The sequence below is a fragment of the Triturus cristatus genome, chromosome 7 (assembly GCF_964204655.1).
Source record: "Triturus cristatus chromosome 7, aTriCri1.1, whole genome shotgun sequence".
NCBI lineage: Eukaryota > Metazoa > Chordata > Amphibia > Caudata > Salamandridae > Triturus > Triturus cristatus.
In genome coordinates, this window is record NC_140590.1 from 1131196331 (window position 1) to 1131209749 (window position 13419).

The window sequence follows — 13419 nt, forward strand, 5'->3', positions numbered from 1 at the left end:
AAGGATCCCTTCGCTCCTCTAAAGACACCGATAGCCTTTACTACGCAGGTGCCATTACCAGCATATGCCCTCACCACGTACATTGTTAAAAAAATGTTTGGTGAAGGCTAGGTGTGGTAACAGTGTATGCGTGGCAATGCCTGCGTGGTAAAGGCCCTGCGTGGAAACAGCTGTGTTGTAATGGCTGAATCCCGGGAGGACAGATTAAACAGAGTGTGGAGAGACCAGACAAGGAGAACTCTGCAGGTCATGGGAGAGAGCACTGGCTTCCTATTGGATGGCAAGGAGACAATGCGGAGGGGAGAAGCACCAGCCAAACGAGGAGTGCTTGAGAAGTGTTTGTACTCTGAACATGACCTAAAGGAAACTAGCACAGGATGGTGGTAAATATGTGTTTTGGAGCCATAAGGCCACTGGCCATAAATGGCTCCCTTTAAAACAACATTCAATCATGTCCTGGAACCAAGACACAGTAATCGGAAAACAAATTTACCAAAAATGGAACAGGCTAAATTATAGATTATCAAAAGGGGAGGAGGTAGAGTATCTGCCCCAGCAAAATGCTACACCTACATTTGTGTGCACTGCTTATGAATGCATATGGTGTGCACTCAGATTTTGCCCAGTGCAAGCATCATCACAGGTCTTCCTCTATGCACCGGACACAAGTCACAGCTCCATGAAAGGTCTCAGCCCAGGGATGACTAGGTAGGAATGTCTTTGTGGGTCGAATGACTGTGGGTGCCACGTGGCAGTAGGTGAAGGAGATAGAGGTCAGGATGGGAAAGAAAGGGAAGAAGCACAGGTCCAATGAGAAGTGGTTAGGCACAGGCAGGGCTCACAATATTTGCCAGATTGCACCAGCTAAACATGGTGACAAAGATGCATGTTGGAGCCCAAAACTCAGGAACCAAAAAGAGCCATACACTTAGACAGTAAACAATCAGGCTCTTTACTAAAGATACAGCATACAAAACACAAATCCAACATTAGAGAACAGGCAATATCACATCTTTGCTGAGAGGGTGAAAGGGTGATTTCTGCCTGAAATGAACAGCTAGGAAGAACTTGGGGTACACCTCTTATCAGATGCACCTGGCCAGCAGCTGGGCTCAGGCTAAGGCACAGCACAGAGACAAATATCTCCTCTGTACTGATTTTGGCTTGTAGATCTATAATTTTCAGGATCAATTCAGTGACTAGAGGTAATTATGTTTCACAGATCTAACTCCTAAGTAAATCAGTTTTGAATGAAGCTTATACAGGACATAAGGAGGGCGAGCTTATAACAGGAAGGAAAGGGTTTTGTATGGATAACGTGGAAGGCTTGCATGTATTTTTTCCAAGGAACTCACAGGAGATCTCCCAATAAATCCAAATTCTAATAACTGGAAGATCACAACCTCTCAACATCAAGAGAGCCGCCTGTCCAAGAGCACATCCAGTAACAGCACAGACATCACTAGCAGTTCACACATTATAGCGATTTATTCTTATCAAAAGTGAATACAAAAATGAAACAAACCCACCTCCGAGTCTACCCTTCTAAAATCACAGACGTGTTCTGAAAGCAGAATACTGAACATAATATATGCCTGCTTGCAGCTCACGTCTGCATTGAAGGGTTGGAATGAAGTGTCTTTTCCAAGCCTACTGCCAGTCTTCTGCTGCTTCCTAGTTTAAGACCGGGGATTTGTAAACTAAGAGTTCTCGAGTCCATGTCTAGTTACATCCAGCAATTACCAGAACTGGTCACCATGGCTCTTTGTGACAAAAAAGTCCTATTGGGGTGACCGTCAAATATTAAACATCCCAGGTTCACAGCTTACACAGTTTTCTTTCGAAGAGGAGTTCAAAGTGTTCAGCAACATCCCTTGGAGACCAAGCACAGATATCAAAATGTTCCAGGGAAACCTTCCCATGATCTTGCCTCCTTGTAAGCATTTCTAGCATGTTACAAGCCTTTGCGCTTTCACAGGTTCTAGGCTCTACACCTGCTGAATCTGAGAGATGCACGTAGAGTCTGTCATTGTCTCTTAAGAGTCATTCGGAAGCCCAAACAACTTGACGGTGCCAGCTTCCCGATTGCTATCATATTTGCCATCCTTGTCATCGCATGCAAAGGCCAACAGGGGGCGTTTAGGGTGCCAAGCCACCGTGAAGGTGGGTGATTCACACTGTACCTCACAGAGCTTCTCACCTGCATCAATTAAAAAGAAAACACACATTAATGCACAAACAACCAGCGTTCAATGGAGGGTCAAGTGTCAAGTAAGTACATTCACTGTTATGAACAAACAAAACATGTTACTTACAGGTAACTACATTCTCAAGTGTATGTTTCTTTTACAGTTTCATTGCGATTTCCAATAGTAGTAAATACCATTAGTACGTCAAAAAGGCTTTAAAATGGGGTGTGTTTACTAGCACATGAAACTAACTAAAAACATTCAATCTACAGCAAATTAGGTGAATTTGCTCTGAACTCCACACCCCCAGGAGTCTACTGTATCTCAGAATTCAAAGAATGAGTGTGAACGGAGGAGGGATAGGAGAGTCTGCCCCAAAACTAATTAACAACTTAGTGAAGGAAAAGGGGCAAGTCTTCAGCTGATTGCCAAACCTAGAAAAGGCCAGCAGCTGAACTCTCAAAGTAAACCTGAATCCTCATTTGGATAATGGGATCTTGTGTGGGAGCAACGAAAATGGATGGGGACCTAACAGTGAACAGGAGACACAACACCTCTTCCACTTGGCTGGATACATCTGCGTTGTGGATCGCGCTGTGGCCCGTGGGAGGAGTTGTTGAAACTCCACCAGAATGGGGAGCAAATGCATTTAGGAGCCAGGCCGTCAAGCGCATGGGCGCAAAATGATGCAGGAGCATCTGACCCTCGCATCTGGACAGGAGGTGAGGACATGAGTTCCGACAGATGGGAGGTGCTTCACTGGGTGCCGTAGGTCTATCAAACCAATATTACCTCAGTACTCTAGAGTTTAGGATAATTTGATATAGCACCCATTTTATCTTCCGGATGGTCCTCAAGTGAGAGGAAATGGCAGACAACCATATCCAAATGTCCTGTAGCAACTTTTCAAAAATATGTCCTAACTCACCCGTAGTTGTCTATGCCATACACTGTTACAGGACTGACATTTCCCATTGGTCTCTGTGGCAGAGAACCAGATGTGTCTTGCCCCAGCAGAGAAACACTTTGTTCAGTATCGCCTGGTCCAGTTCCCGCTTTCAAGTCTCCTGTCAATCTGCTCAGCTTATCGGCCTAAATGTTTCTGCCCCCCCCCCCCCAGAAGGTGTTCTGTCCTCAGTAGTATGCCATGCGGCATTGTCCATACAAGATAACCTCAAATTCCACCAACAGGAAAGATGGTCCAGTTCCCTTCCTTTGGATGTGATCAGAAATGCCTGCTGGCACCCCTTGATGGCCATCAGCTCCAGAACATTAGCATGCAGGTGCGTTTCCTGGCCTGTTCATAATCCCCTAGTGGACAATGCTTATGCTGCAAGATGAGCACTCAGCCTTTCATTGCACCCATCATAATGACTAAGTGGGCACCCTGCAACTGCAATGGAAGACCTATGGAGAGGTTAAACTCCCACATAACCACAGAAGGGCCACTTTCTTTCAAGGTGTGGCCTTTACCAGATCGAACAAAGCAAACATCTGTCCTGGTCTCCTGGTAGTGGCTCATGTCTGTCGAGGCAGCAGTAAGCATAAGAGGGATGAGCAATGATAACCCCACAAGCAACTTGAAACCTGGAAATGAGAGGGAATGCACCATTTGGAATAATACCTTCAAATAAAATCTTATGAGTTATTCTTCCAAAGGGAAGGCTTTTCCTGCCCTTGTGCCTCTGATTCCCCCACCAAGAAATGGATGTGAACAGACATGAGGAGACAGGGCTTCTCCTCATTGAGGCTCAACACCAGGCACTTCGTTAAAATGATTGTTCAGAATTTCAGTTTGAAAGTGTCAAGGTCCCCCTTGATTTCTCTCCTCAGGATGACGCCGACGCTATGTGTGGGTCCCCCGCCCATCCGTCCCCGGTCCGGTGTATGCGTAATACTCTCGGACGCGGAGATAGGTGGATGAGGGAAAGAAAGGGAGGAACCGGTGGAATGACCTGGTACTCCTTCCTTCCGAGGTCTGTGTGTCTGCTAGGGTTCAGGTAAGCGCGCGTAGGGCCCTGGTGTTCTCCACAAGTTCGAGCCCTCTTTGGGCACGGGGAGACGACCTGAGAGCTGACCCCACGCCACCTAAGGAGCCAGCCGGTGATAGAGCCGTTAGAGGGTTGTCGCCTGAGCACTCCCTTCCGCGCCTTCCTCGTTAATCCACGGGAAAACGGAAGCGGAAAGAGAACTCGGAGACACCAGCGAAGCCGGTGTTCTCGGGTGCAGGCGCTACCACTCAACGCCGGTAAATCCGGGGCGGAGGAGCGCCCGTGGGACCAATGTATGCGCTGCTACTCAACGCCTGGAAATCCGGGGCGGAGGAGCGCCGATGATGCTGAAGGTCAGGCCGGCGCTGCTACTCGACGCCTGGAAATCCGGGGCGGAGGAGCGCCTGTCAAGCCGGTAAGGATACCGGTCCGGGTCGTCAGGATGGGGTTATACCACGAAGTAGGCACCGTCGTGATGCGTGGTCGATGTTTGGAAAAGCAACCGCCGTCTCTCACCTCCTTGCTGGTCCAGGGGGAAGCTCTGCGAACTCCGTCCGGTCTTTTCTCGTCGGGTCTACGGCGGGTACGAAGGGGCTGGAAACAAGGGTGGAGCAAAAGGATTCAAGGTTCTGCTCGATGGGGCCTTTGATAGGAACTGGATACAGGAATCATTGGCCCCGCCTTCCGGGTTGACGCGCCTTTTATTCGCGTCCCTGTTTACGTAAGGTCTTCTCCTGGTGGGAAATCACGGAGGATTCTGGGATTTGGAGTTCGTCGCTCTCGGAGGTGCGTTGCCGCAACCCCGATCATGACAGAAAGTTAATGGCGACTGGTAACCTTGATGTGTAGGAATTTGGGGTATTTGAAGAATATGATATTAAGTTGAATAATACCAAGAAGGTTTCGATTTTGTGAAGCTGGAGGACTTCCTCCATGGGGACTATAGAAAGCTACTTTTTAGTTTACTTGTCGGAAGTTGCAGATTTCAAATTGGACACCAAACTTCAATTATTTTATGAGCAAGAAGCTCAAATAAAATCCTTTGGATTACATTAATCAGTGGATGGCCTAGAAGTTCCATTTCTATAGAAGGGAAAGGAGACAACATTCTAGCAGGATGTATTCTGCAGGGGGACCTCAGAATGTACCTGAAGAAATTAGAGCGTGACCCTGTTTACCATGTCAATCAAGCATCTGTAGGATGTGATATACTGCCATTTATGAATTCTAGGCTTTTCCCACAAAGCCCTGGTGGTCAGCAACAATGAAAACTTAATGTCACTTGGCAGTTTCCTGAGATCTTGACTAACAAGCTCCTCTTTACCTTGCAGTCTGCTTAGCACTTGGATAGTGCCAAGGACTGTGATGGAAAGTAGAGCACGGTGCACCAGAGTTAGTCCTGGTAACGGTGGACCACTGCCGCAGTTAGTTGTCAGTGGCTAAATCCACGCCACATGGATGACTGCAGACAATGTAAATTCTCCCTCATGCAGATTATCCTTCTAATCATTGCCTTGTCCTCAGTGATCAAATCCTGACAAGATCCCATGTCGGCCCACATTTGGCAGAAATACCTGCAAAGAATAACAAAGGTCTTCATACCTTTGCTGAATATGGCCACCATGTTGGATGCTCATTTGTCAAACCTGCCATTCCCCTATCCTTATGATTAAGAGCTGTTTATCGAGACATGGGATTACGGGATCCCATTTGTACTGCCGCCATAGGCAGAAGTCAGATTTTAGATAGCTAATGAAGAAGGTAGTGGTGTTATCCAGAACCTTGCACTTTTTTTTCCAGCCAGGATGGTTGCATGATTTTCCACTCTTCCAGATACATTTGGCCTATGATATGCACCTTGGTGGTCACAAAAAAGTTACAAAGAAAGCACTCCCCTTTGTAGTGAACGGCAACTCAAATGTGCAACTCATCTGCTTTAGATGCTCTCATAACTAACGAGTAAAACTTTGCGATATCATCCGGTGCTGAATTTGCTGTGAAGAATTAGTGAAGAGTGATATATTGAATTGGATGCAGATGCACTGTCATCTTATTCTACCCTCCCACAAGCTGGCTCAACTTCTAGCACCACTTCTTCCTCAGACTTATTGTCCTCCGTAGAATAGGTCTTGGCTTCCACAGTACAGGTACTGGAGGTAGTTGCAGAGGTTTATGAATTAGGAGCTGCAGGATGAAGAAGGTGGTGGAGGTTGTGAAGAGGCACGGGCATTAGGGAACCTGGAATAAAATCTTGCTTTGCCTTGATGTCCAGAAGCTTTCTCAGAAGTTCTGGTCACACTTTACTGCGAGAGGTATGCACTTCCTTGTCAGATATTAGTGAGCTTCCCCAGGCAGTTTGAGGCTCTTTAGACTGTGCAGTCAACTGAGTGATCATTGACAAGAGAATTGCCAAGAAGCGTTGACTATGTGGTGTGCGATCAACAATGGCGGCCGGAGACTAAGTTGCAGTTGACAAAGGTTGGGTCATGGACATGGAAGTGACTGGCAACAGGGGCGACGTTAACAAGCCCTGGAGCCAATGAGTGCAGTCCTTGTGAAGGCAGCAATGTAGGTGGATCTGTTGCTAAAGGACAAGCTACTTACCTTCAGTAACGCCATATCTGGTAGAGACAGTATCTAGCCGCAGATTCCTCACCTTTGAATTTCCCAGGCGTCAGACAGAATCCGGAAGATTTTTCTTCGAGCAATACCCCTGTGCGCCGGTTGATGGTGTCAGTGGGCTCCGCGTGACATTGTTGGCATGGTTTGTGACAGAAGTGACATCTGCATCAACTATATAAGCGCCACCTTAGTGTGCTGACATCAGTTACTTTCAACGACTTTCCACACCAGAAATGTGGAGCCATGAAGAGTACGGACACTGGCGTATTTAAAAACTAGAGTCCTGAAAGGGAACAACCTTGACCCTATAAACTTGTCCACAGTGCACGGAGGATAGTTGGCTTGGTAAGGAATCTGCTCCTAGATACGGTGTCTACCAGACAAGGTTTTACCAAAGGCAAGTAACTTGTCCATCTGATAGAGACATCTAGCCGCAGATTCCTTACCTTTGAATCGATACCCAAGCAATACCATCCCTTGAGGTGGGGCTGCGGACAGGTTTCAGACTAGAAAGTCCAGCAGGACCGAACGCACAAAATGACCATCCCTACGGACCTGGCTGTCCAGGCAATAATGCTTGGTAAACATGTGCAGGGATGCCCACATTGCTGCTTGACAGATTTCCAGGGCTGGAACTCCACATGCTAACGCAGTGGTAACAGCTTTAGGTCTGGTGGATGAGCTCTTAAGCCTTCAGGAGGCTGCTCCTTTGCCAAATCATAGCGATCTTGATGCAGAGAACGACTCATCAGGAGATGATCCTTTTCTGCACCACCTGACCTTTCGTCACACCAACATACCTCACGAATAGTTGGTCGTCCTCCCAGAACTCTGTCTTGCAGTCAAGGTAGAACGACAATGCTCGTTTTGGGTCAAGCTGGTGGAGTCGCTCCTCTTCCTTAGAGGGATGTGGAGGAGCGTAGAAAGTGGGCAAGTAGTGGAGGGACGCCTGGCTTCCAGAATAAGATTACAAACTTCTGGATGGAAGGTCGAATCTGCCACCGCTCAATCTCCACGTAAAAAGGCATAGATTGACAGGTTCAGGTGGAGAACCTCCACCGCCGCTGCGACAGAAGATCCCCTCGAAGGGGCAGCCTGATCGGAGAATCTATGCTTATTTGCAGAAGCTTGGGATACCAAACACTCCGTGCCCAGTGCGGAGCCAAAAGGATGACTTGGGCCTAAACGTTTGTGATCTTCTTAAGAACTGTGGAAAGGAGTGGCATGGGCAGAAAGGTGTACAGGAGGCCTGAGCTCCACCCGAGACAGAAAGCGCCTCTGAGCGAGAGCAGTCTTGGAAACTCAGGCGCGCAAAACTGCTGACACTGCACATTCTCTGCAGAGGCGAAGAAATCTAAGCAAGGCTCTCCCCACAGCTGAAAGAGAACTAGCACCCCCTCCGGATGGAGACACCACTCGAGATCCGCTAAGCATTGATGGCTGAGTTTGCCCGCCCTGGCATTCAGGGAACCTGCCAGGTGTTGAACCACCAGGGATATATCCTGCTGTTCCAGCCATGTCCAGAGACACAGGGCCTCTTGTCAAAGAGTTCACGACACCACTGCTCTGTTTGTTGCAGTACCACTTGGCGGTGGTCTTGTCTGTGATCACTTGAACTAGCCTTCCTTTGATGGAGGGTAGGATGACTTTCAATGACAATCAGATCGCTCGGAGCGCCAGCATGTTGATGTGGAGTCCAGATTCCGCTGGAGACCAGAATCTTCTGATATCCACCCCTCCCATATGGCCTCCTCATCCCAGAAGTGAACCATCTGTCACTACTGCGAGATCTAGTTGGAGAAGTGTCTGCCTCTGATCCAATCATGGTTCATCAGCCACCAATACTGGTCTCGTGCAGTTCCCTGCGAGATTTGGACCATGTCGAAGAAATTCCCCTGATGCTGCGCCCACTAAAATGTCAGGTCCCACTGCACAGCCTGCATATGCCTTCTGCCATGTGTCACTAGCATGATGCAGAAGGCCATGAGGCCCAGCAGCCTCAAGAGTTAGTCTCACAGAATTCCAGGATAGAGGCTGAAACATCAGTATCATAGCCTGAATGGGCCCAAAACTGCACTGTGTCCAGAACAGCTCAGGTGAAAGGGAGCATCCGAGAGGGAGACAGGTGCGACTTCGGCAAGCTGATGCTCAGTGAATGCAGGAGGTTCGCCATAGAGAGGAGGTGGGAAAAGACAGTCTGGGGCGAGTACGACTTCAACAGCCAGTCATCAAGATAGGGGAAGACTGGTACCCCTGATCTCCGCAGATGAGCTGCGACCACCGCCATCACCTTGGTGAACACCCAAGGGGCACTGGTAAGGCCAAAGGGAAGCACGGTATACTGAAAGTGCTTGTGGCCCACGATAAACCGCAGGTAGCGACGATGGGCAGGCAGGACGGGATACAGAAATAGGCATCCTGAAAGTCCAACGCTACCATCCAGTCTCCCGGGTCCAGGTCAGACTGAATTTGAGCAAGAGTAAGCATCTTAAACTTCTCTTTTCTGAGGAAGTAGTTGAGGGTTAGGAGGTCGAGAACAGGACAAAGGCCCTCGCCCTTTTTAAGGGCCAGAAAATAGCAGGAATAGCAACCACAGCCTATTTCGGCCCGGGGACCCTCTCTATGGCTCCCTTGGCCATGAGTGTCTTGACTTCCTCTCAAATCAAAGTGATCCTCCGTCAGCTGGTCATATATTGGAGGTATGGAGGGAGAAGCAGTTTCGAAGGGGAGGGAGTAGCCCCTTCGGACTATTTGCAAAACTCACCTGTACGAGGTGATGTCTCACCAGCGGAGGAAGTGATGGTGTATCCTGCCAACAACTGAACGCCCATGATCTGGGACCTCTGGCCACCCAAGCCACGTGGTCTGGGCGAGCCGTGCCCAAGGCCAAGCAGATGCTGCGCAACTTGTGCAGTCCTCTGGCTAGGTTAGGGCTGGCGCTGCTGGAAGCCCCTTCTGTAGCCACAAAAGGAGCAAAAGGCGGATGCAGGACGGGATGATACTGAGAGGCTCAAGGATTCAGCTGTAACTCGTGACTCTTTAAAGCAATCTAGCGCCGCATCCACCCTGTCTCCGAAGAGACGAGAGCCATCAAAGGACATGTCCATACGGTTGGATTGGACATCCCCAGAGAAGCCAGGCGTGGTGCATAACGGCCACCGTCGAGGAAATCTCTCCGCCCAGCGAGTCTTGTGTCAAGACCACAGCGTACGGCAAACTTTGCTGCATCCCTCCCATCTACAACAGCTTAGGGGAGGACAGCCTAGGCCTCCTCAGGGACTTGTGGTAGCACTTGAGCAACTGTCTCCCATAGCGAATGGGAGTAATGGCCCAAAAGGCATGCAGTGTTTGTCGACTGCGATGCTAGGCTGGTGGAGAGTACATTTTCTTGCAGAACTATCCCGAAATGTGTATTCCCCCATCCAGGAGTGCGCAAAGGAAAGGGCCACGGAGAGTAGAGGCTTAGACCACCAAGCTCTCGGGGTCGGGGGAGAGGAGAGGAAAGCTGGGTCGCCCGGTTTAGGGCGATGGCAGAGGGTGATGGTTCTATTCACAGGAGCCCCTATACTGGGCTTGGACCAAGTGCCCACAAGAATGTTGGTTAAGGCCTCATTAAATGTCAACAAGGGTTCTGAAGTGGAAACACCAGGGTGAAGGGCCTCTGTAAGGATGTTGGTCTGGACCCAAACAGTAGGAAGCTGCAGGTCCAAGACCTCCGCAGCCCTATGCACCAACATAGCGAAGGAAGCCCCCTCCTCCTTAGCCAGGTTAGGTGGAGAAAGCATGCCACTGGGGAGGTATCCAGGCCACTGGTATCACCCAGATCCTAGTCCATTTCCTCTGTATAAGGCAGGAATTCTAAGAAGTCGTACTGTCCCTCCCAATCCTCATCCAAACCTACCTCCTCGGAATAAGGCTGAGGATACGGCATGGAGTCCAATGGCTCCGTCTGCGCCAGGGGGGCGCCCGGCTGGCTCCGTGTCATCTGGAATCAAGACACTTCGACTTCTTGTGCTTTTTATGGTGCTTCTTACCAGACTCCTTGGAAAATTTCGAATGAATAACATTGTTGGGGACTACAGCAGCCAGAACCCATCTGAGATTCTGGAACCAAGACCCACATTTTGCTTCTGCTTGAGCCAGTCTTGCTCACCATCCTCACTGCAATTTTTGAAAACTCTATAGTCTTTTCCTCTCATATGATTCCCAGGATCAAGAATTAGAAGTAGAGTTTTACAAACTTTTCAGGAAGGCAATCTAAAGATGACGGTCTTTGGTCAGGGCGTTGCATAGTCAGAACAGTTCATTTGTTGTTTGAATAGATTTTTGCAGTGATTCATCATGTAAAACTCCAGTCTTGAGACTTTCACCTTTGGCCTGCTTCGATGTTGATGTCTGGAGGACTGCCTGAAGGAGAATGATTTTGTATAACTTGTCAGCAGTCAACATCTCCTAAATGAAGATGTTTTTGCTGAATATTTTCTTATGAACTGATCTTCAAATCTAAAACCCTGTTAAAGCATCTGCAAGGCCACAGATTTTTTTGCGACAAATGTAGGTCAGTCTTGTGGACAAATGCATCGTCTAGTCACTAGGGTCCTAACACCATTAAAAAAAAACCTGTATCAGCATTTGTAAGCCAAATATGATGTTGAACTGAGGGCAAACAGATACCACCCTAGGATATGTTTACGGGTAGGTACAATCTGTTATCAGCTGCAATAACTGTTGCACCTTCCAATACTGCCCCTTTGTGGAAATCTACGAGGAATAACAGCTGGATGGACTACATAAAGCTTCTTTTTAAACCAATTTTTAGGTAAGCGAATATGAAATAAGGGGGGGGATCTACTCTATTAGGGTCTCGCAAGTCTCTTACTATTACATCTAATATGCACTTGTAAGAACAAGTGATTCTGTTAATGTTAAAAAAAACGCTGCAGGATTTTACCAGGGAAGCCCACAGAAAGAGACAATAAACTCTGGGAAGTATATGTAGATCTGTTCTGTGTAACCAGTGTCAACATCTTCCACAAACTTCTCATCAGACAGGGCCTTATGAGATGTTTAAATTGGGCCAATCCTTGACAACTCTTATGACTCCCCTACTGCCTCTCTGCTCTTCAGGTGTCACTGTGGGGAGTCTGTGTTCCCAGCTCACAACTGCAAGGGTCATAGCGGCTGTAGTACTCCATCTTGTGCAAGTATAAAAGTTGCCAGGTCCTAACCATATTGCTTGTTACTGTGGATAACTCTGGAAGTGAGCAGCTGGGAGTTGGTGCTAATTTGTCAATGGCTGCCTTCACAAAGAAACTGTCTGAGGAACAAAGGCTTATGGTAGTGACTTTCTTTCAGACTAATCATTCAGCAGCGACTCCTTTAATAATGTCCAAGTAGGACATAACTGTCCTTCAATTTACTGGATTACTTTTGTGGCTTAGTTGCACTCTGCGGTACAAAAGGGGGTGGTGATGAACGGAGCATCAGAACCAATCAAACACTCACACCCAGTCAACAGATCTGGGTTTGATCCATCACCGTTCTTTAGCCCACTCTGCCACCCCAGTTCAGACATGGCCATATGCAAATCAGTCTGACAGTGTGCCTCATGGGAACAGTCCAGCCGAATTGCCAAGCCATGTCTTCCCTGGACCGGAAACAAGCTTCCTAGGACCGGTTTCTGGCATTTCAGCGTCTTCAGCCAGGCTTGCTTGAATCCAGTGGCAAAGTGAGCAAGGGACTCACGTCTGAGCATACCCTGCCAATTTATGGCGAACAAAGCGGTACAAAAGGGGGTGGTGATGGACGGAGCATCAGAACCAATCAAACACTCACACCCAGTCAACAGATCTGGGTTTGATCCATCACCGTTCTTTAGCCCACTCTGCCACCCCAGTTCAGACATGGCCATATGCAAATCAGTCTGACCCTGTGCCTCATGGGAACAGTCCAGCCCGGACTGCCAAGCCATGTCTTCCCTGGACCGGAAACAAGCTTCCTAGGACCGGTTTCTGGCATTTCAGCAGTCTTCAGCCAGGCTTGCTTGAATCCAGTGGCAAAGTGAGCAAGGGACTCACGTCTGAGCATACCCTGCCAATTTATGGCGAACAAAGCGGTACAAAAGGGGGTGGTGATGGACGGAGCATCAGAACCAATCAAACACTTACACCCAGTCAACAGATATGGGTTTGATCCATCACCGTTCTTTAGCCCACTCTGCCACCCCAGTTCAGACATGGCCATATGCAAATCAGTCTGACCCTGTGCCTCATGGGAACAGTCCAGCCCGAACTGCCAAGCCACGTCTTCCCTGGACCAGAAACAAGCTTCCTAGGACCGGTTTCTGCCATTTCAGCCGTCTTCAGCCAGGCTTGCTTGAATCCAGTGGCAAAGTGAGCAAGGGACTCACGTCTGAGCATACCCTGCCAATTTATGGCGAACAAAGCGGTACAAAAGGGGGTGATGATGGACGGAGCATCAGAACCAATCAAACACTCACACCCAGTCAACAGATCTGGGTTTGATCCATCACCGTTCTTTAGCCCACTCTGCCACCCCAGTTCAGACATGGCCATATGCAAATCAGTCTGACCCTGTGCCTCATGGGAACAGTCTAG

General features: G+C 48.5%; 1 protein-coding gene across 1 annotated transcript in view; it reads right to left on the reverse strand.

Annotated features, from left to right (window-relative positions):
* Positions 1-938: 938 nt before the first annotated feature.
* The window catches only part of THOC3 (THO complex subunit 3), a 71961-nt gene continuing 59480 nt past the window's right edge, over positions 939-13419 (reverse strand). Inside the window, exon 6 of the mRNA XM_085618265.1 lies at positions 939-2200. Within this exon, the coding sequence (XP_085474391.1) occupies positions 2037-2200 (164 nt within the window). The 3' untranslated portion in view covers positions 939-2036. The remainder of the gene's footprint in view (positions 2201-13419) is intronic.